Source organism: Quercus lobata, chromosome 9 (genome assembly GCF_001633185.2).
Source record: "Quercus lobata isolate SW786 chromosome 9, ValleyOak3.0 Primary Assembly, whole genome shotgun sequence".
Lineage (NCBI taxonomy): Eukaryota > Viridiplantae > Streptophyta > Magnoliopsida > Fagales > Fagaceae > Quercus > Quercus lobata.
This window is the reverse complement of record NC_044912.1, coordinates 35,723,515-35,748,476: the sequence shown is the minus strand read 5'-3', so window position 1 is coordinate 35,748,476 and position 24,962 is coordinate 35,723,515. Positions and strand designations below refer to the sequence as shown.

The 24,962-nt window shown below is 36.0% G+C and overlaps 2 protein-coding genes across 2 annotated transcripts; both read left to right on the top strand.

Annotated features, from left to right (window-relative positions):
* The first annotated feature begins 383 nt into the window (after positions 1-383).
* On the top strand, positions 384-2,187 carry LOC115960622 (inorganic phosphate transporter 1-4-like). The gene has a single exon (XM_031079559.1). It carries the CDS (start codon positions 450-452, stop codon positions 2,019-2,021), a length of 1,572 nt encoding a protein of 523 aa, XP_030935419.1. The 5' UTR covers positions 384-449; the 3' UTR covers positions 2,022-2,187.
* Positions 2,188-13,289: 11,102 nt separating this feature from the next.
* LOC115961658 lies at positions 13,290-14,939 on the top strand. The gene is made up of 4 exons (XM_031080596.1): positions 13,290-13,785; positions 14,059-14,468; positions 14,526-14,741; positions 14,799-14,939. Exons 1-4 carry the CDS (start codon positions 13,290-13,292, stop codon positions 14,937-14,939), a joined length of 1,263 nt encoding a protein of 420 aa, XP_030936456.1.
* The last annotated feature ends 10,023 nt before the right edge of the window (positions 14,940-24,962 follow it).

The window sequence follows — 24,962 nt, the reverse complement described above, 5'->3', positions numbered from 1 at the left end:
TTTTACTTTCTTTTTTGAACTTGGTCAATCAAGATTTTTAGTGAGACTATTTTTTTTGGAGACTTAAATAATTAAAATTAGATTCAGAGGGTGACAGGGTGTAGCTTATAGATGATTTTAAAAAAAATTTAAAATTTAAAATTTATTTATCAAGTAAACCATTTTCTTTTTTAAAAACTAGAAAAGGATAGAGAAAACTAATTTAAAATTGATAAACTTAAAAATTTAAATGATATATTCTCGGAAGTCAAGTAACTTAGAAGTTTATTCTTAGATATACTCCACAGTCAAGTAGATTTCTACTAACTCTTTTTATTCTCAGTGATTCACGTATTCTGTTAAGATTTTAAACACTCTGCCTTGGTTTCATTTCTCATATAAACAAACACACACCTCCCAACTAGTCTCAGATTCAAAGTAATTTCAGAGAAAACTTTTGAGTCACAGCCATGGCCAGAGACCAACTTCAAGTTCTTAGCCTTGTGGATCAAGCAAAAACTCAGCTATACCACTTTACTGCAGTGGTAATAGCTGGGATGGGGTTCTTTACTGATTCCTATGATCTCTTCTGCATTTCTCTTGTCACCAAGCTTCTTGGTCGCTTATATTACCAGGTTGAAGGTTCATCAAAACCCGGTAGTCTTCCTCCTAATGTTGCTTCTGCTGTAAATGGAGTCGCATTCTGTGGAACTTTAGCTGGGCAACTCTTCTTCGGGTGGCTTGGTGACAAGATGGGTCGAAAGCGAGTCTATGGCATAACTTTGATGCTTATGGTTGGTTGCTCTATTGCATCGGGTCTTTCCTTTGGTCACTCACCTGAGGCAGTGGTGGCTACGCTATGCTTCTTCAGGTTTTGGCTTGGGTTTGGTATTGGTGGAGATTATCCACTCTCTGCAACAATCATGGCTGAGTACTCTAACAAGAAAACTAGGGGTTCTTTTATAGCTGCAGTATTTGCCATGCAAGGGTTTGGAATTCTTGCTGGTGGTGCTGTGGCTATATTAGTCTCTTTCGTCTTTCGGAATTTTTTCCATCCCCCACCTTTTGCTGTAAGCGCCATTGGATCTGTTCCTCCTCAGGCTGATTATGTGTGGAGGATTATTCTTATGTTTGGTGCAGTTCCGGCCGGATTGACGTATTATTGGCGCATGAAGATGCCAGAGACTCCTCGTTACACTGCATTGGTTGCTAAGGATGAAACAAAAGCTTGCCAAGACATGGCTAAGGTGTTGCAGATTGAAATTCAAGAAGCAAAAGATGAGCAGATAGTGATTACCCAAGAAAGAAACACTTTCGGATTGTGGTCTAAAGAGTTTCGTAGTCGACATGGGCTTCACTTGTTGGGAACAACAACCACTTGGTTCTTGCTTGACATTGCTTATTATAGTCAGAATTTGTTCCAAAAGGACATTTTCAGTGCAGTTGGTTGGATTCCTAATGCGAAATACATGAGTGCCATTGATGAGGTTTACATGATTGCAAGGGCTCAAACACTCATTGCTCTTTGTGGCACAGTACCTGGTTATTGGGCCACAGTCCTTCTCATCGATCGTATTGGACGGTTTGCCATTCAGTTAATTGGGTTTTTCTGCATGACAGGTTTCATGTTAGCTCTTGCAATTCCTTACCAGCACTGGAAAAGTCAGGCTAATCCTATCGGCTTTGTGGTCATGTATGGCCTAACCTTCTTCTTTGCCAATTTCGGGCCTAATAGCACCACATTCATTGTGCCAGCAGAAATTTTCCCAGCAAGGCTTCGATCAACTTGTCATGGTATCTCGGCAGCTTCGGGCAAGGCGGGTGCAATAGTTGGAGCTTTCGGGTTCTTATATGCCTCACAGAACCAGGACAAATCAAAGGCTGATCCAGGCTACCCTGCTGGGATTGGTATGAGAAATTCTCTCCTTGCGCTTGCTGTGATTTGTGGGTTTGGTTTCTTTTTCACATTGTTAGTGCCGGATGCCAAGGGGAAATCGCTGGAGGAGATGTCAAAGGAGATTGATGAAGAAGGTGAAGAGTAATTCTAGCTGTTTCTGGTTATCACATAAATTTATTATGTTTTCTTAATTAGTAGTTCAACAAGTACATACCTTGCTTGTTTTGTTTATTTTGTTTCTTTATCATCGGAGGATGCTTACTTTGTTTTTCATGCTGTAATGGATGGTTATTCAGTTAATCATTTTTTTATGTTGTATTTTGCCATTTGAGATTAATTGCATGAATGGTTATGAATTCATTATATCTGGTTACTTTTATTAATGAAACATTTTCGGAAGCTGGGAAACACACACGTACTGTTTTCAAGCCTTGTAACAAGGGAGCTTCAAAGCTAGCATATCCCTAGCTCTCCAAATTAAAGCTCTAACATGTAAAGTGTGGCTCGAGGAAACCCCTCCTGGCTTGTAGAATGTGCTCTAACTACTCATTTACTGAGATATTAATTTTGTGTACATCGTGTGTTTGCTATCAGGGTTGGCTTCATATAATTTGAGGCATTTTTTTAAAAAAAAAAAAAATTCAAAAACCATTCTTCAAAATGCAATATTATTCAAAAGTTTTTGTATAAATAGATAGGATTTGCTAACATTTCTTTTTTCAAATTACAATCAATAATTTGTTAATTTTTGAAATTTGAAATTTGGAGTTTTAATTTTGTTACTTTTGAAAACAAAGTGTTTCGATCATGACAATCACTAATTTGCTAACATCTCTTTTTCAAATGATAATCACTAATTTGTTACTTTTTTGAAATTTGGGTTTTTAATTTTTATACTTTTTGAATTCCCTAAACTATATAAGGTTTGAAATGTACTCCCACTGTCCTAATTTGTTTGTCTTATTTTTAAAATCAAACTTTTTAAAATAATATTATTTATTATCTTATCTGTCTTTAAAAAATGTATAAATTTTCAAAACTACCCTTAAATAAATTTATCAAAAAATAGGAATATTAAATCTTAAATTACAAGCACAAAAATCTACTCCTTACCAGTATTAGCATTTTTGAAATTACACCGCACAAATTGTAACTTATCCTCTTGATCAAATTTGAAAAATCTACAACACAATACAAAAACTATTGGGTATTGGCTCCAAGCAATTTTGGATTACTTCAAATACAAATTCTTGTTTATCTTTTTAATTAATATTGATTTTTTAAAATATTTGTTGGTTATCTTTTCAAATGGTTTTGGAAATAAAGTAGAGGCATTATAGGAACATTAGTAAATTAATTAATTCTAATTTTAGAAACAGTACAATATTTTGAAACATCCTAAAATGGAATAGAGGACGAACAAAGTGGGACGGAGGGAGTAATTTTTTCTTATTTTTCACCAAAAAATTAATTTAATATTTCAATCGACTTTTGTTTTAGAAGAATATTTCAATTGACTTAGATTTTTATAGTCCCATGATAAAACAAAACAAGAAAAAAAAAAAAATTTGCAGACCCAATAATTTAGGAGCCTTCTTAGAGGTGGGAGAAAAAATGTACACTGTACAACTCACTTATTTACTTCTTTTTATTTTTTAACAATTATTGTAGTAAAAATTTGGGACCTTTTTAATTCTAGAAAAAAAATTTGGGTCCTTCTATATATTTATTTATGGGTAATGGGGGCCATGGGAGCTTTGATAGTCTATAGTACTTACCAAAAAAAAAAAAAGAGAGAGGATATTTTTCACTCTTTTTGCTGACTAAAAGTGACCTATCTCTACTCCCATTTGTATTATCTTTTCATTTCAAAAGATAGTTTTTAGTGCCTGCAAATATATATATCTCCCTTCAAAGAATGTCTTTAATACAGGTGACAATGGTTCACACCGTGGCCTTAGAGATAAATCTTTTACCTCAAACAAATATAAGAGATCATGCATGATCGCCTCTTTTTCATAAAAGGATGATCACCTTAAGCATATACAATAATTGCTAAAAGGGATGATTTCTTTTCGCCTTTTCGAGAATCCTACGGAATGATTAATGTTTATATGTCAAAAATTGTTCGGATTATTATCAGTTGGAAGCACGGAAGTTGAGAAAGAATAATGGTTAACAGAAAGTAAGCAACCAAAAAAGTGTGAAGCGCAATAAATTACATCTATGATCTATTCCTGCAACTATATATACTTCCGGGATAAGGAATTGCTCAAACTCTTATTAAATTTTATCAATCATAACTTAAAATTGTACTCTTTAACATCATGTTTTAGGACTAGGATTTTCTAAATTACCACACTAAATTATACTATTGATTACATTTTACACCTTAAAATTTTTGAATACATATTTTACACTCTAAACTATGATCCTTATTACACTTTACACCCGAGTCACCTGACATCAAGTTTGTTGTTAACTTGTATGGAAAAATATGGTACCATGTAAAAAGTCTTTATTGCCTCTCATCTCAATGCCTTTAAAATAAATGAGAAATTACATATTATCACCCTAAATTTACTCATAATTACATTTTGCACTTTAAATTTTGAATTTTAATTCAAGTTAATAGTAAACTTAACATTGGAATGTAAAGTGCAAAACGTCCATTCGAAGAGTTTATGGTACAAAGTATAATACAGATATAATTTAGGGTGATAAAGTATAATTTCTCCAATTTTTTAGAACAATTTCATCATTGAATTTTTAAAATTTTATCCATCTACTTTAAAATGAGTTGATTGGATTTAAACAATTATCAATAATTAAAATAAATATCAAAATAGTTATAATAACAATTTAAAAAAAAAAATGGATGATAATAAAATCTTATCGTTTCAAAATAAATGATAAGATTTTTATAAACTCTACGATTGAACTTGCCCTAGAAACTCTAGAAATCTTTATTGTTTCACATTTTTAGAGTCACCATTTGTTTTGACAAAAAAAAAAAATATATATATATATATAAATTCGTTTCTAGGAATCTTTATTGTTTCACTTTTTTAGAGTTACCATTTGTTTTGAAAATATATATATATATATATATATATAAATATATATATTTTCTAGAAAACTGACTTGTTTTTTTGGTGTTTATTTCCAATATTACAAATGAGTTAGTAAATGTTGTTTAGTATTTGGTATGCATAGAAAGTCAATAATTTTTTTAACAATCCAAACAGTTATAGGGATCAAAAGTTTCATTTATAACATAAATATAATGCAAACCGTGTACTTAATCAAACTAAAATAATTCACAGTCCTTAAAAAAAGAAATACAAGAATTATTAATCATCCAAAGACAATAAAGGAGAAAAGTCAGCGGTGGCAGCCAGCAGTGACGGCAACAGCTTTCCTCAAAGCACTTTTCCAAACATTAAACCAAGCAAGTTTGACTCTTACATTTTAAATTCTACTCTAATTACTTTTGCAAGCTCAATTTTAAGTCTTTCTTCAGAAGACATATTATCCCGATGAAAATACTACAATAAACATATTTCAAAAATATTAGAGAATATCAAATCCCTTCAGATCTTAAAAAGGATGAGTAAATTAATGTGAAATCAACATAAAATATTGTTTAATGCAGGTATCAATAAGGTTTTTATTTATTTATTTTTTGACGTAGAGGCATCAATAAGTTTTATTGGGCTTCTTTGAAAAAACAGGTTCATATTGGGCTTTGTTTAAGAACATGCACTTTCCAAAGGATGGGATGAAAAAAAAAATGCTGCATAGTTGATAACAATAATATAAGGTTGAGTTGATTCTCAACAAATATATATATATATATATATATATATATTAATAGTTTGCATTTAGCTTTTTTGACGTATGAATTATGAAAGCATGCAAGAAATAAACCTCAAAAAGGTCCTTTGTATTTGGATGCTAATTGTGTTACTGCAGTACAAGTCATTTGCTTCTTAATTTTAAAAACTAGTCATTAATCCGTGCAATGTACGGAAAAATTAATAACTAAGTTCTAAAATAGTGTTATTTATTTATTTTTAATAATGTTAAATAATACATGAGTATTTATAAAAGTTCAAATATCTTAAAACACTATACTAATATGAGAAATTCGATTGCTTTATTCTACCCAAATACAAAGTTAAAAACAACATCTAACTTTGTATAACTTATTTGTACCTTTAGTAAACAACCTCAAACTACTAGTAGGCATCTTACGTCTATTATCAGTTGCATCCTTTCTTTCATGAACTTTAAGGTCTCTATCATTTTTTTAACATAATCCCTTCTATTATTTAATCTATTTGCAAAATCCTGGTAATCCTGGTTGTTTATTCCTTGTTCTTGTCATCATCAATGTTGCTTAAAAAATCACATTTAGGAGTATCATTTGTAAAGTCATATATGGTGCAATTAGTAAATAGTAGAAAGGGAGCACAACATGCAAACACAAGAATGCTTAACATATCTTTATATAAACTACATCCATTTAAATAAATAAATAAATAACATATTAAAAGAAAAACATTAAGGACCTTGAACTTGGTGAACTAAAGTTATAATGTTATTACATATAATGTTATTCATTAGCCCTGTCTCAGTCTTGTGTGCACTGCAAGCATCCAATTGTTCAGTAGTAGAAACTCCATCTCGTGTAAACCAGGCATTATAAAAGTATACATCCTCAGTCTCGTGCCCTTTGAAAGGTAAGAGAAATGCAAAAGAAACTCACCAATGCAACCCTTTTCACCTTAACTATCAAAAGAATAAAAGTTAGACAACCTTAAACTAAACTCTCTCAATCAAAAAAGGGGAAACATCGATGTGATATTCCTTTTTGTTAAAAGGAGAATAAACAGAATAAATATTCCAAAGTAAAAATTAACCTCAAAGATTCCATGCCATTGATAAGTAGTATAATTAGTCTAGTTCATCACCAATCAAAATGAAAAGCCATCTTTCTCCTTAAAATTCATAAGCTGCAATAAAGGAGTTGTTATACATTCTCTAAATCCTGTATATTATAATCTATTGTATATTGGAAAGAGATATATTCTCCTGGAGATTCAAGATATGATGAGAGGGAAAACTATTATCAAATTTGATGGAAATGAAAAAGAATATCATAACATTCTTAGGTAAAACTAAAACATACAGTTTTTTGGATAGAAATTTCATGGTGTAAAATTTCATCAACAAATTCAGAACTATTGATTCAGAACTTAACGATAATCATTCATGTTGACTTCTAAAAGTTCTACAAAATGACAATGTTAAAATAGCAAAAAAAGAAGCAATGTCAATAAAAAAAATGTTCAACCTTAAACGAATTACCATTTGAAACAAAAATAAGATCATCACTATACTTATACTCCTATAACTGAAAATCTCCAAAACAAAGTAAGCCTAGAGTCATATTTATTTCAATATTTTTTTTTTTTTTTTTTTTTTTGCATCAGTGTCAGATTGCTAACCTTGCTATAAAAGATAGATGAAGAAAAAATAAAATTGAAGTCATATGGACTTACCCCTCCATGTGCAAGAGCAATGGCTGTGATAGTTGCAGTTGACCACATATATGAGACGAATAACTTTTCATTAAGCAATACCCATCAAGGTTTGCAGCAAATTGAAGAAATTTCGTTCAACATGAAGCAAGAACCATCCAAAATTACAATGAAAGAAGTCCTCAACTCAGAGATAAATAGCAGTACAGAAACCCCACTTACTTTGCTTTGAAATAATCTTTCATTAAGACCAAGCCATATGTAAGTGATAGTAACACCAAAGGCCAACTGAGCATAAAATATACCAAACAAATGAGGGTTCCTTTTTCATGAAAAATGTTACTTAAGGCTTCCAATTCAAACAAACATTTGGCACTAAAGAACAATACTTTTTACCAGCCAAATTACTTTTGACTACCTAATTGAAATATGTGAATAAAATACACAAAAGAGAAAATAAATGAAACACATTTATTTTGCTTTCTAATGATTTACAATCAGAAAACAAAATTGTTGGAAGCAAGCCACAATACATGTAAATAGGGAAAATATAAAGAACATAAGAGAAACTATACTTAACATAGAATTGCACATTTCCATCATAATGCAAATCACCTTACTGAATTGTTTATCAAATCCATTATTTCACTATGTTCGAAGTAAAGACATATATAGTCTCTAAAACATAAAATAGGTCAAATTACAACAAATCCATTATTTTTTCTCTATTTTTTTTTCTTTTTTGGTTCTAAATTGATGAATCAGAGAGAATATGGTATTATTTGAGTTCAATAGGTTCAATTATAGGCTTCTAAATATTTTCAAGTTATTTTGGATTTGAATTGTAACATGGAACTAATAAATTTGGGAGAATTGGATTATGCAGTAGACTCTAGCTTCATTATTTTCCTCCAATTTTCATGATATTATGCAAATTTGAAAGTAATTTTAAGGTATAGGATTCAGAGAACTTTGCTTCATATTACATGAATGATATTATAGGTGGGTTATATGGTAATTTCAAAGTAAATTTAGCATTTGATGGATTAAACCTTCATTGCAACAAATTTGCTTGTAGTTTGTCTTAAATGAGTAATTTCAAGATGATATTTTTCTTCCTTATTTTTGGATTTTGGTAGCAAAATTTGACCCTATCTGGATTTTATTGGTTAATAAACATTCTTTCATCTAAAGAAGAGATTTAATATCAATTCATGTGTGTATGCATGTATTTTTCACGGTACTATTCTACATACCCATAAAAATTAGATAAAGAAGTAATAAAAACAATGGTAAACTTGAGATCAAATAATAATTAAACAAAACATAAAACCAAGCTTGACCATAACCCAGAAACTTAAATTAAATCCAAACACAAACAAATGACTCACAAAAACATCAAGGGCATGCCAAGGATGCTTGTCTAATAAAAGGACTGGAAATATCATTACTGTCCCAAAAGATGAGCATCAAGTATAGTATAAACCTTATCTTGTATTATTCATTCAAGCCATCACCTTTTTTTGGGTGCAAAACTCCTTACACAAAACACAACAAAGGGGGAAATAAAGAATTGCTAACTCTGACTTACCGCATCTTGCTCACTCAATTCAACAACAGATTCTGGCTTCATTCCTGTAGCCAAAAGCTCAATCCAGTAGCAGCCCAAATAAATCTTATCATAAAACATAAAACTAAAATTGACCCTAGTATGTTATCAATCCAATGAATCAAACCCATATAAGCCATTCAAACAATCAAATCCAACACAGTGGTTACTTTCATACTTTAAAAATAATCACTTTTCCACTAAGTAACCCCTGAACATATAACTGAAATTAATAAAACCCACTACGGACTCCAAACCCATCAATCTAAACTAATCATTCAAAAGAAACACTCCTAAACGAAACCCTAAATCATATTTAACAACCAAAAGAAGGCTGGTTTTGTATTTATCGGGTTTTGGAAAAGATTTTTTTTGCATTTTTTTTTTTTTTTTGGGTTCCAGAAAAGTTTTTTTTTTTGTTTTTTTTTTTTTAAATATTATGCTGACGTGGAAAATTGTGGGAGTTTAAAAGCTTCGGTTATATATATATATATATATATATATATATAGATAAATAATATTTTATTTCTCAATTATTTTGACTTCAATAAGTTCCTTTCCCAATCTGTGATAACTTTCTTTGTTACTCCGATCGAAATTCTTTTTAAAATTTTCTTTGTTTGACATATTTGCAAATTAAACTATTAATTATCTCTTGACAATGAATAACTTCTCCTGAAAAAGAAGAAAGGTTAATTTAAAAAATTTCACGTAATTTTGCAGAACTAGCTAAAATAGTATTATGTACATTGAGTCATTGACAAGTATTGATAGATGCCAATCATATAGCATATCAATTGTGATTAATTTGTGCCTCATCTATATATTTGTACTAGCTTGTAATCTTGTGTATATGTATGGATATATTTAAAAATATACAATTAGATGCATAGTATAATTTCTACTTAAGTTAAGTACAGTTCATGGTCATTCTTATATTTTGTAATAAGAATATTCTTTGGAAGAAAATGAAAATTGTTCATGCTTGTTTATTTTATTTTAGGAAAAAAAAATATTTGTTACTTCTTAACTTAATTTTGTTAATTAATGTGGTATAATAAATTTATTTCATTTGTGCATTTTTCAAATAAGATATGAGCTACCGATTTTTAAAATGTGGTATAATCTCATTTCATTTCATTTCACTTGTTTTTAGACTACTGCAGTTTGGTCTTTGTTGTAGTATTATTTTATTATGTTTACTTTATCACTTTGGATGTTATGTCTTAGAGTTAGATTTATAAGATATGGTTTTAATCGTTATATTATAATAATTTAATAAAAAAATTATTCTTGATGAGGGTTTTGGGGGAAAAAAAAAGCAAGAATTCAATTTTTTAGAGGCTAACAAATTTTTTTTTTTTAAATCAAATTATATCCTTAAAGTTTAATTTTATCCTTAAATTATTGGTTATGTTGATTGTATTAAAAATTTAAGGGCCCCTTTTATTTTTTTTATTTTTTTAAGTTGTCAAATTTTCTTAAAATAAATGAAAACTTTATAACTTAAATTTCAATTTGCAATAAGATTCTTATATTTAAGAAAGAAGAAAAAAAATTCTTATTAAAGTAGTATTATGCATGTGCGATGCACGGTTTAATAAAAAAAATCATATGTGAATTAAATGTCTTAGATAAAAAATCATATATAAAGTAAAATATATATTTTTATGTTAAATATAGATTATAAAAAATAAAAAATTATTTTAATTAGAATTGAATGTAAAAAAAAGGGGGGTTTATTTATGAAATACTCTACTAATTAAGTAGTGAGAAACTTGAAACTCTAAATTAATTATCCTAATACATAATATATGTAGTGTGTTTGAATAAAATATATTGTACATCATTAGGTAACAACCACAACATGTGTGTATTTCTCTCTCTCTCTCTCTCTCTCTCTCTCTCTCTCTCTCTCTCTCTCTCTCTCTTATATATATATATATATATGTGTGTGTGTGTGTGTGTGTGTGTGTGCAAGGATTCAATTTGTAATGACCCAAAATGATATTGGGTTCGCACGTAAAAAGGCCCAAACAATATCATTTGTAGAGCATGGGTTTGAAAGGCTAGGCCTTGGTCACCGGACGGTGGTTAGTCGTGGTGTTCATACAGAATTAAACCGTGTTCGCTCGAGGAGTCTCTCTCCTTGAGGCGGTCTGGGAGGCTCTGGTTCTTAGCCCTTTTTTTCCCAGCCCCCTTTTTGGCGCATCAGTCTTTACATTATATAGCCCCTCTTAGCTGATCCTGACCCTCTACCTGTTGATCAGGCAGGTGCCTATTCAAGTATCTGTCCCATCAGCCGCCTCCTTGTACTTTTTGTTAGTTGCAATAACCGAAACCACATTGTTCAGGCGCCTTTTCTCATTAATATAGTTAGGACGTTTGTGGACGCATTCAATGCGGAGGGGACGTATTTACCTTGAATCACCTCCACACCGTACCCCCACGTGGGTCCCATTCTACTCGCCTCTTCTCCTGGGGTTCTTTTGGAGGCTGCCTTTGATGGCATGTCACTCTTCCCTTCGAAGTCTCGGGATGCCGAGGACAGGGTCATCCTCAGCTGCGTCTCTATGCTATTTGGTCTTTTCCTACTCGTCCTCGACAACTACCCTCCTCGGCACTGGCCCTGGGCCCTAGTGGAAAGTGGGTCGGGTCGTAAGTTCTCTGGCCCCACAATAGCCCCTCAAAATCCTGCTATCCGGCTCCTCGGACGGATAGGAGGGTTTTGATGACATCAGACGTCTGTTAATGCTTGTCAATCCTTATCACCTATCGGTTTCCGAGACTTTTCGCCTGCCCGAGACACGTTCTTAGAGCATTTGGAAGGTGAAACGTGTCCTCATTAAATGCGGGCGACTCTGTGCTTCCCCCGTTCAACGGCATGATGGAGATCTAACGGTGGAGATTTCCTGGCCTTTATGGGCGGGAAAATTCGTGCAGTCACTTTCGATGGGAGGCATAAATGATTTTTGGAACTGATTTGTCTCTTCAATTTTGCACTTAAGAGTTCTAGTGCATGTACCCTGGACTCATCTGAACTTTCGTCCAAATTCAAGTCTATCTCCAGCACAAAAAGCCTGTCCGAGACACCTTTCCTCTTTTCTGTAAGTTCTCTGCCTCCATTAACTCGTGTTTTTTCTTTTCTGGGTTTATTTTTCTCTTGTTCCCTTCCTTCTCCCATAGTTGGTTGAGTCTGTTTAGTAGTTCTTAGAGATGGTTAAAATGAGACTGAGGAAATTGGTTGAGACCGAAGAGGCGATGGAAAAGTTCATCGCCGATTATAGAATTCCCCCCAACATGAGTTTGAGGCATTGTAAGATGGGGGAGTGGCATATTCTGAGAAGTACAGGCGAGGTGGTAATTCCTGTTATCGCCTTCGTAGAGGGGGGTATGAGAATCCCCATATGGCTAGTAACGAAGAATTACCTTAGGCATTTCCGGTTAGCTCCCACCTAGTGCGCCGCCAATATGTTTAGGATTTTGGGTTGTGTGGATGCCCTAAATGAGAAAATGAGGCTAAGACTAACCCATCATGACGTGAATTGGTGCTACAATCTCCAAAAATTAAAGGACAAAGTCTATTATATGAAGACCAGAGACAAAAGGGTTCGGTTAATTCAGTGCCTCCCCGACTCCAGCAAGGTGTTGAACAAAGACTTTCTTATTGTATTTGGGGAATGGCACGACGGCGTTCCATGCCCAATGGTGGAAGGAAAACCAGGTGGGGTATAGAGAGTGGAAGGGTACTGATCTTTTGCACCATTTTAATTTGACGTGGTTCGGTTACTAACCATGTGCATGTCTTTTTCTTGTAGATCCCAACGCCTTTCATCAGCACTTTCACCTAGTTAACCGGGTGGACTTGGAGACTGTTCTTTAGGCGGCAGTTTTCGTAAATGACAAAGATGGTCAAGTCAGAGCCGCTCACAAAATCTTAGGGTACGCTCCCCTTCAGAAGTCGTTTGCCGACCCAAAGCACGTGATTAGCGCTAACCGTCCTTGGCTTCCAAAAATTAAAGCAGTTGAACAAGGGTTTTTGATCTCCGAAGGATCTCCTGTCCCAGAGGGCATCCCATTGGTGGGCTCTTCGTCGCTTCATCGCGCAGCGGAGGACGAAGATAATTTGGATCCGTCCGAGGAGGGTTTTGGGGCATTTGATCAAGCCGGCCCATTCGAGGATCCTTCTGGCGATCTAGGGGACCTAGACTTGTCCGAAGCGGAGCTATTGTCAACCGCTACATCCTCCTGAGCCAAGATGGGAATTAAGAGAAAGCCCCCAACCAGCTTATTTGACCTCCTCGAGGGTCAAATGGGGAAGGGTGCGCAAGGAACACCGCAGTCCAGTGCTCCCTCTCCACCACCTCAACCCCAGACCATCCAGACCAGGTCATCCTCCACCAAGTCGCAGCCACAATCTCCCCGCCCCAAACTTCCTGCTCCTCCCCAACCAGCTCTGCCTCCTCGGCCGGAGCCCACTGACTCAAAGAGAAAAAGGAGTCCCAAGGAAAAGGAAGCCATGGACGGGGAAAAATCCCAATCTTCTAAGGAGAGGGATGAAGCCCCGCGTGTGAAACAATTAAAGATTGGGCACCAAAGCAAGGGTAAAGAGACTGAAGCCCAATCCGCCCAAAGCAAAGGGAAGGGGATCGAAGCCCAATCCTTGCCAAGCGCCTGGCTTCCCGCCCCAATGCTCCACGGGGGGCCACTGTTGGAAACCGCATCCATGAGGGACCTTGGAGATGGCGAGGGCGGTTATGTGGCAGACGCATTAGGGAGAACCATGCTACTTCCCACCGACGTGGATGAGTTGAAGAAAATGAGGATGCAGGAGGTCTTCCTCAGTACGAAGAGGTACTTGGGCATGGTAAGCTCTTGAAACCTAAAACTTTATTAACTCTTGCTCCCGGTCTGTCACTCACGATGTATTTATCTCACTTGACAGGCTCTCCAGGCCATCGATAGGATGGCAGAGGAAGTTAACAAGTAGAGTAAGGACGCCGAGAATGAACGCTCCAAATGCATAGACGCCACGCGGACTCTCAAAACTTCCAAGGACGACCTCGCAAAGGCCAAGGATGCCTTAAAGGAGGCTATCCGAGAGAGGGATAACACCTCGGCGGGTTTAGATGGTGCCCAAAAACAGGCTGAGGAACAGACTAAACGTCTACTCGAAGCCAAGGATCAGTTGCAAATAGCCAAGGAGCAGATCAATGATTTGAAGAAAAGACTGATCACGGCAGAGAATGCTAAAGGTGTGGCGGAGTATGCCCGAGACGAAACCTTGAGGGCCAAGCAGGAGGCTAAGTTTGCCAGAAACGAGGCCGAAGCTGCTAGGGACAAGGCCAAGGATGAGGGTTACAATACGGGGGTAGCTGAAACCCAAGCCTCCCTTAAAGCCCAAATTCCCGGGGTGTGCAGGCTATACTGCTCCCAGGTTTGGGAAGAGGCTTTAAAGCGAGCTGGGGTGGATGCTTCGTCTGATTTGTGGAAGGCGGAGAGCATATTTTACCCTCCAGCCATCCGTGAGGCCGCCTCTGCCAGCTCCGAGGCTGTGAGCGATCAACACGAGGCAGGGGTTACTCAGTCAGAGGCTGCACAGATCAGCGTCCCTCCTAGCGAGTCCCTTAAAGGGGGAGAGCTTCATGATGTGATAGAAGCACCTGAAAGTATGGATCCCGAGGTGCCCAAAGAGGACGCCGAGCCTATGGTCAACGCTTAGATCCCTGATGCCGAAGAGCCAGCCATACTTGCCCAGCCCCTACAGGCAATTCCCCTCACTGAGGTCCCCAAGAGTATTGACACCGATCCTGCTCAGTCTTCCCCAGAAGGGACTGTCCTCCAGGGCGTCGAAGTTGGTCCTGTTCTGCCTTCCCAGGATGTGGCCGACACAGAATTGAAGAAGTAGAAACCCCGGCCAGCCTCCGTATTTGTTTTTAGTTTAATGATTAACTAGTTTCTTTTTTATTTTGAAAACTTTGTAGTCTGCTTTTAGTTTGAACCTATTGAACACATATATGAAATTTTTTTCTTCCTCTTTCCTTTTGATTACTTGTTAGTTGCCCTCGTCGATACTTACTATTGTTTATGATTTTTGAACTAATTGTCTTAACATGTATGAATGGTTGTGCATGCGATATATTTAGAATCATGTTTCGGAACGTTAGCTTACCCGCACCTATAGAGCCTTGAACTCGTGTCTGAACCTCCTTCAATGGAGATATAGGCATCATCCGAGATGTCCCATGTATTGTTAGGTCCAACTTAGTATCCAGATTTCCTTTAAATAGTTGGCTTTCCCATAGGTTTGAGTCCGAGGACCATGCAGTACCTTGGTTCTATCCAAAACTCGGTTTTTAAGTAGTTGGTTTCCCCATAGGTTTGAGTCCGAGGACCATGCAATACCTTAGTTCTGTCCAAAACTCAGTTTTTAAGTAGTTGGTTTCCCTATAGGTTTAAGTCCGAGGACCATGCAATACCTTGGTTCTGTCCAAAACTTGATTTTTAAGTAGTTGGTTTCCCCATAGGTTTGAGTCCGAGGACCATGCAATACCTTGGTTCTGTCCAAAATTCAGTTTTTAAGTAGTTGGTTTCCCCATAGGTTTGAGTCCGAGGACTATACAATACCTTGGTTCTATCCAAAACTTGATTTTTAAGTAGTTGGTTTCCTCATAGGTTTGAGTCCGAGGACCATGCAATACCTTGGTTCTGTCCAAAACTTAGATTTCTTTAAATTTGGGGAGATTAGCCCCTCGGCCAAGCCCCTAGGACCCTCCGCTCTACTGACGTTTCGAAGCATAGCCCCTAATGAAAAAGCATAACCCCTAATGGAACTCTGTGCTAGAGCACTATGACAGGCCATTGGAAGTGACGGGGGGATTTTCTCTACCCACCGCCTGTGCCAACACATAAGCCTTCCCATAGACGACGCCAATTGTGAGGACTCAATTTGTAACGACCCAAAATGATATTGGGTTCACACGTAAAAAGGCCCAAACAATATCATTTATAGAGCGTGGGTTTGAAAGGCTAGGCCTTGGTCACTGGATGGTGGTTAGTCGTGGTGTTCATACAGAATTAAACCATGTTCGCTCGAGGAGTCTTTCTCCTTGAGGCGGTCTGGAAGGCTCTGGTTCTTGGCCCTTTTTTTCCCAACCCCCTTTTTGGCGCATCAGTCTTCACATTATATAGCCCCTCTTGGCTGATCCTGACCCTCCACCTGTTGATCAGGCAGGTGCCTATTCAAGTATCTGTCCCATCAGCCGCCTCCCCTTGCATTTTGTTAGTTGCAATAACCGAAAACACACTGTTCAAGCGTCTTTTCTCATTAATATGGTTAGGACGTTTCTGGACGCATTCAATGCGGAGGGGACGTATATACCTTGAACCACCTCCACACCGTACCCCCACATGGGTCCCATTCTACTCGCCTCTTCTCCTGGGGGTCTTTTGGAGGCTGCCTTTGATGGCATGTCACTCTTCCCTTCGAAGTCTCGGGATGCCGAGGATAGGGTCATCCTCGGCTGCGTCTCTATGCTATTTGGTCTTTTCCTACTCGTCCTCGGCAACTACCCTCCTCGGCACTGGCCCTGGGCCCTAGTGGAAAGTGAGTCGGGTCGTAAGTTCTCTGGCCCCACAATATATATGTGAGAATTATTTATCCAAAAAAAATAACTCATGATTTAGAAAGTAAGCCAACATATGAATCTACCTTTCTTAAAAGAGTTTAAAAATTTGTCCTTCCAAATTCATAAAATGCAAATTCTAGGTTTCTAACTCATAATAAGAGTAAGACAACACAAAGTATAGAAAGAAAAAGGTCCTATAAACAATATAAGACATTATATATATATATATATATATATATACACACGTACCAAAGACACACACTCGTAGAAAATAACATTTATAGATTTACCTAAAGACTCTATTTATAATTATCATTGAATTTATTGCTCCTTACTCATGAATTAGAATGCAGCTTTGTGAAAAGAAAATGGAAAAGAAAAGAAATGCATACCTTTGTAGCTAGAGGAAGAGGTGTTTCCCTAGGGATTCGAGGATTCACAATATGATGTGATTTTTATTCCACGAAGAAGATATATAACAAAAGGAGAATAAAAGAATATAGAAATACTTATTTTATATAGAACACTATTTATGTAATTATATTTTTTTTTCCTGATTAAATTATATCTGTGGTAGTAGTGTTATATATTTGTGGTAGTAGTGTTACATAATTATCTCTAAAAAAAAATTTCATATCCACAATTAAGCTTTTGTATTTATCTAAAAAATTAATAAAACAATAGAGAAAAATTTGATAAGAATAACTGTATAATTAGGGGTTTCTTTTAATGTAGTTTAGGTCCTTTAGGATAGTTATAAAGCAATCCCATAAAAAGAACTATATTTATACACGTGAAAAGAGGGGGGAAATTTTGATATCTATAATTTGAATTGTAATCAAATTAAGATTTTTATTAACTTAAAAATTATAGGAGAAAAAAATTATAAATTTTTTTTTTAAAATCTAAAAACATTTCTGCAATATAATGAAGTCATTTGGCACAACCACGACATCTGAGCTCAACTTTTAATTAAAAAAAAATTATATATAAATTTTAAAATATATATTTTTTGATAATATAATCAAATCTAATTAGAAAATGGTAAAAATATTTTTAAAAATTAAGTTACATGGAAATTGTATATTATGTAACTTTTTTTTTTTTTTTTGGCAAAAAAGATATTATAAAATATTTTAAAAATTATGATAAATTTTTATGGAACCAGAGAATTTGTGACCCTGGCCCACTTTACATTAGGGCCCAAGGCCCGAACCGAGGAAAGGCATTGCCGAGGACGTATAATGAAAGTCCAAATTGCCTTGAGGCACAGCTGAGGATGATTCTGTCCTCGGCATCCCGTAGTGCCCCTAAAAGAAAAGGCGAGCACAGTGCAGGAGTGGCCCAAGTAAAAGGCTGCCAATACTACAATAAAGAACTCTGCACCTGATAGGTCCATGCTCTTCACCATGCCCTTCAGTTTTTACAACCACCCCCAACCACTCTAGGTATGGGTTGATGGGACAAGTCTCAACCCCAGAAAGTTGAGCTCACACTTGGACACTGGAGAGAGGGTAAATGCTAGTATAAAAAGGAAAGAGAAACAATACAGAAGGGGGGGACAAATCGTCTCCCGAACCATAAAGTCCTAAAAAAGGGAAGGATAGTAAGAGCACGGAGCTCCATAAATTCCTCAGACAAGGTTCAATGACTGGAACCACCTTAGCCGCACCGAGAAAGGGCCTACTTCGACCAACCAACAAGGAACCTTAAGCTACATGGACAAGATCCATGGACAACTTTAGCTCGTCCCTATGTAACCGCCATGAGTACCACGACTAGCCTCATTCCGGTGACCAAGGCCTAGCCTTTCAAGTCCACGCTCTACAAATTATATTGTTTGGGCCCTTAACGTGCGAACCTAATATCATTTTGGGGTCGTTACCAACTGAGTCCTTACAATTGGCGCCGTCTGTAGGAAAGGCCTGGGCGTTGGCACTCCATCACTTCCAGCGGACAGTTGTTGTGCCCTAACATAAAGTCCCACTAGGGGCTATGCTTCGAAGTGTCAGTAGCGCGGACGGTTCTAGGGGTTTCCAACCTCAGATCAACGTCCTGCACCTTGGCCGAGGGGCTAATCCCCCCAAACTTAAAAAAGCTAAGTTTTGGACAGAACTAAGGTATTGCATGGTCCTCGAACTCAAACCTATGGGGAAACCAACTACTTAAAAAAGCTAAGTTTTGGACAGAACCAAGGTATTGCATGGTTCTCGGACTCAAACCTATGGGGAAACCAACTACTTAAAAAAGTTAAGTTTTGGACAGAACTAAGGTATTGCATGGTCCTCGAACTCAAACCTATGGGGAAACCAACTACTTAAAAAAGCTAAGTTTTGGATAGAACTAAGGTATTGTATGGTCCTCGGACTCAAACCTATGGGGAAACCAACTACTTAAAAAAGCTAAGTTTTGGACAGAACCAAGGTATTGCATGGTCCTCGAACTCAAACCTATGGGGAAACCAACTACTTAAAAAAGCTAAGTTTTAGACAAAACCAAGGTATTGTATGGTCCTCGGACTCAAACCTATGGGGAAACCAACTACTTAAAAAAGCTAAGTTTTGGACAGAACCAAGGTATATCATGGTCCTCGGACTCAAACTTATGGGGGAACCAACTACTTAAAAAAGCTAAGTTTTGGACATAACCAAGGTATTGCATGGTCCTCGGACTCAAACCTATGGGGAAACAAACTACTTAAGGAAATTCTAAGTTTTGGACAGAACCAAGGTATTGTATGGTCCTCGGACTCAAACCTATGGGGAAACCGACTACTTAAAAAAGCTAAGTTTTGGACAGAACCAAGGTATTGCATGGTCCTCGGACTCAAACCTATGGGGAAACCAACTACTTAAAAAAAGCTAAGTTTTGGACAGAGTGGAAATCCTGTCCTGTTCTCGGATTCCCAGCACTAGAGAAACTAATGTAAACAAGTATTTTGGCCCGGTACGATTATTCCTTGGTCCTCGGACCGAATGCCGAAAAGGGTTAAATCTATGAATGTTGTTAGGAACGTGCAAAGCATCCTTCTCCTCGGCGGCTCTCTCTCCGATAGTTCATTTTTGGGTTACCCATCCTCGGATGATCGCCTCATACACAATACACAGCATTCAACTGTTATCTCGGTTAGTCTTGTACGTATAACCTTTTTCTAGGTGGCATTATCATGCCTGTTAATCTCAATGAATTCCAAATAGTAGCTTTTTATTAACAAGGGTTACGGCTCTAAGTATCGTTCAAAATAAAAAAAATATACCACATCCATTCACGGTATAACTATTGCAGAAAAGAAAGAATTCGTAGAATAAAATAAAGTCATCTTTTATTAACACAAAGAAATAGTACAGCGTACAATGAGGGGCTTAAACAAGCCTACACCAGAAGCTAATTACAAAAGCAAAAAGAAAAGCAAAAATAAAAAGATACAAGGAAACGACAAATCCTTCTAAACTCTGCTCTAGTAGCGGTTATGTATGACAGGATGACCCTATTGATGGAAGGGAAGGAGAAGAAGAAAAAGAAGTAAAAGCATCAGGATGGACCCGGTGATGGGAAAGAAGAAGAAGCGGAGGTAAAAGGAGGCATCAGTGAAGGAAGAGAGGAATAAGCAGGGATGCTTAATTCCCGCTTTAGCCCTGACTCCTAACACGCAGGTGCCATATTAGCTATGCTCGAAAGAGAGCAGATGGTACTGATGATGAGCAACCCCAGTTCCGTTGCACCAAAAATTTGATGCGACTAACACCTGCTTCAAATTTTGGTTGAAGGAAGAGGAAAAATATCTTGAGTCTCTGTCTACCTTGCCCTGACCGAGCCATCTTGAGTCTCGGAGAGACCCAATGCTTTTGAAGAGGGTGTGGTCTCTTCACCCTCACCTTTGCCTCAAACATATCATGCTCTAAGGTTTGATTGCACTGGTAATGAAAACCTTGAGCGTAGCTGGAGGTTTAGGACTTTGGAGAGACTAAAGGGTCTGTACATAAAGGAAGTGACCTCCTACCTTGCTTCTTATATGGAAGGCAAGTTTGGTGGCATTTAATCTACATAGATTTCCAAGAAGAGCTGCAAACAAGATAATTTCTACTCAACTTCCAACGCCGTCTACAACCGTTGGATTTGAGTGGCCTCGTAAAGTGAATTTATTAAAGACGCGCCTCGTACACTGAAACGGCAAGAGCGTGGTGTGCGTAAATCTAAAGGAATGTCCCATAACCTGATGCATCTCCTAGGCAAATGAAGAGACACCGACATTAATGAAGGGCAAAGCTGGGCAAGCCATGGTATAGGCCCAACATCATCAAAACCCTCCTCCCCAACCAAGAGGTCGGGCAGCAGGATTTTGAGGGGCTTTTGTGGGGCCAAAGAATTTGTGACCCTAGCTCACTTTACATTAGGGCCCAAGGCCCGAGCCGAGGAAAGGCATTGCCGAGGACATATAATGAAAGTCCAAATTGCCTTGAGGCACAGTTGAGGATGATTCTGTCTTCGGCATCCCGTAGTGCCCCTAAAAGAAAGGGCGAGCACAGTGCAGGGGTGGCCTAAGTAAAAGGCTGCCAATACTGCAATAAAGAACTCTGCACCTGACAGGTCCATGCTCTTCAGCTTTTACAACCACCCCCAACCACTCTAGGTATGAGTTAATGGGACAAGTCTCAACCCCAGAAAGTTGAGCTCACACGTGGACACTGGAGAGAGGGTAAATGCTAGTATAAAAAGGAAAGAGAAACAATACAGAAGGGGGGGACAAATCGTCTCCCGAACCATAAAGTCCTAAAAAAGGGAAGGATAGTAAGAGCACGGAGCTCCATAAACTCCTCGGACGAGGTTCAATGACCGGAACCACCTTAGCCGCACCGGGAAAGGGCCTACTTCGACCAACCAATAAGGAACCTTAAGCTACATGGACAAGATCCATGGACAACTTTAGCTCGTCCCTACGTAGCCACCATGAGTACCACGACTAGTCTCATTCCGATGACCAAGGTCTGGCCTTTTAAGCCCACGCTCTACAAATTATATTGTTTGGGCCCTTAACATGCAAACCCAATATCATTTTGGGGTCGTTACCAACTAAGTCCTTACAATTTTAAATTTCTAAAAGCTCTTAGTAGTAAAATTGTAATTTTATATATATATAACACTTGAAAATATTTCCATTATACTTGCTAACATTCATGCATAGTAGCAAAAGTGCTAATCATATATAAATTTCTTGTATAAATGACCAAAAACAAATTCCATAAATTTCAAAATTATAAGTATTTAGATTTCAATGTAAATGTTTACCTATAAATTACCAGTCATAGCCATTTTAATGTTGCCATAAGTGATGAAATAATTTTCCTAGTCAATTAAGAACACCAAATCGAAAAATTATATCAATAATCAAGTTGAATTGCATTATCTAAAATTAAAAAAAAAAATCATATAATTCAAGAAATTATTAAATAGATACTAAAAAAAAAAATGAAGATATATCTTCTCACATAAATCTCCTAATTTCATATGGTAGATGAGTTTCATCCCTAATAGATTCAGTGAAAATTTTTTGACCAAAATAAAAATTCCATAAATTAAAAGATATTCATCATTACTGATGCCAAGAGATAGCAAACTGGATGCTACTTTCTGTGGAAGTACAGTAAATCTAAAAGAATCTAATATACTTACCATGAGACGATGACATACTCTCTAATGACAGCTAAAAATCAAGCTTCAAATCATTTACAAAAACACCTCCAATTCTGCAGATGCGTGTGACTAAAGATCCCAAAAGTAAATACATCATCCACTGGGGCTTCCAGTCTTCTATGCCAATGTTTAACAAATATAAATAATACTAATAATTAATTCTTAAATAGTAGAGTAGCGTAGACTTAGTAGAGTTTTAGTTTAACTCAATTTCTCTTGGATTCAAACTTAATTTGTGGAGGTGTAAAAAATAATCACGTTAACTCAATTAAGGTATAGTAATTTAAATGGGAAAAAAAAAAAAGGATTAGATGAAGATGAAGATTTTGGATTGTAATCAAATTAAAAGAAATAGAGATAAAGAAAAGAATTTGGATTGTAGTTAAATTAAGATTTTTATCAACTTAGAAATAATAGGAGAAGAATATAAGGAAAAAATATATATCCATTTAGTAGACATAGAGTTTTAGTTTAATTCAATTTCTCTTGGATTCAACTTTTCAATGAAATTTCTTTAGTTTGGCGCTGCCACTTAGCGCAACCACGACGTCTAAACCCAACTTTTATTATATATAATATAATATAATATAATATGATATGATGTGGTGTTACATTTCAATTAACTCTTTTTTTTTTTTTGCAATAAATAGTAAATATCTCACCAAAATTAAGAAATTTAATTGACACATGACACAAAATTAAAACTTAATTGAAATCTAATTGATTTTTCTCTCAACTTTGCTTTTAGCCACAAAATTAAATTGAAAGCAATTCACTCTAATTTCTATGAAAAATAAGAGTGCAATATATATATATATATATATATATACACATATATATTTGCAAGGTCAATTACTTTCTTTTATTTATTTTATTTAATATGTTTATGCATTCGTTTGATTAGACTATATTTGCTAGATTCTTAAGGGTGATTGTGTAATCTACGTGGAATACAAACTATGCTGATAGATAATAGTATACATATTAATAGTTTTGGAAACATCAAAATCAATTATAATTATTATAATGATTCTCCCAAAAAAAAATTATAAGTATTATAATGAATAAATATCAATGCAACAACATTACTTTATCACCCAAGCCAAAAGCAAGGATAGATTAAATAGTTTATGCCTTTATGGTATAAGAAAGATAGTGTCATGGTTGTCGTCACTCAAATTTTACTGAGCACAAAAGCAGAGCCATCTCACACAAGCTATCAAAGATCGAGCTTTAATCTACAACATAGAAAAAAAATATGTGAATCAAGTGCGCGTACAATGAGTGGCTAAATTCAAACATATTCTTCATCAGAACAAAGCAAAACAATTTCACTTCCTAAATCAAAAGGAATTATACTTTCTTTCTCTTCTTTTCTCTTTTTTATTTGATGGTTTTTAGACCCCTTAAAACCCAATTAATTTAACCTAGGTAATTAGCCAAGTGATTACTTAGTCAAATTAACAGATCTAGGTTAACACAAATATATCATATCAATATATAGCAACGGAAAATAAATAACACAACGATATGATAACCCAGGAAACTAAACCGGTAAAAACCTGGGGAGGATTTGATCTAACTATCCTCAAGGTAAACTTGAATCCATTGTCTTGAAAGAATCGAAGTTCATACAATAATACTTACAAGCCCCCACACTCGACTTCTTATTGCTACCAACTAATAGAACTTACTGACATGACCGCGTGCAAGCTCCGAATCCACAGACTCCTTCTTTCTTGGATTCACCACCAGATACAAGCACATCCGCTTGTGTTTTCTTTAAGTTTCAATGACAGCAACTGAATTGATCATCAAGGCATAGATAAATCTTCTCATTGAAAACCCTAAGTTTGTATAAAGGAAAGCTCCTCTAGATCTCACAAGAAATTTTACACAAACCGCAATTATGAGCAACACTAAAACGTGGCTAGGGTTTGCCTTTTATACTTAGGACAAATAAAAAACCCTAAAAACGTTTTAAAAACACTTAGGTCTGAGTTGGAAAAATCTGCAGAAAAACATTCTGCCCGAGCTTTGATCGATCGAGCCTGTCTTTCGATCAATCGAGCCAGGCCGAAAGGTACAATTCTTTCCTGCTTTAACTCGATTCCAACTTTACATAGATGCACAACTTTGAGCTAGACTTAAACACTTCTAAACACATTGTTTTGATCATGGTTTGCCAACAATACAAATTAGAGTTCTAAATACATAAATCCTAAGTCTTTAGAACCTAACATTATTTATTTATTTATTTTTAGATTCTCTCTTCTTCTTCTTTGTCTTAGCTAGGCCTGCCATTTTACTTTGAGGCTCTTCATACTACATTGATATCTCCATCAACACTTTGTTTCTTTTCATTATGAAAAATATTCTTAGATTCTCCTATTTTAACATCAAGCATCTCAACATCATTTGTTCTTGTAAGGCATCTCACCAAATAAGGATGATTCGTTCGATAAAATTTGATAGACCAAGAATGTATTTACCCTTTAAGATAAATAACCAATTGATTTAGCCAAATTAATTAATTAATTCAATTAACATGCAAAATGCGTGGTAACACAAACAAATCACCAATTAACTAAAGTGCAGTGGAAATTAAATTG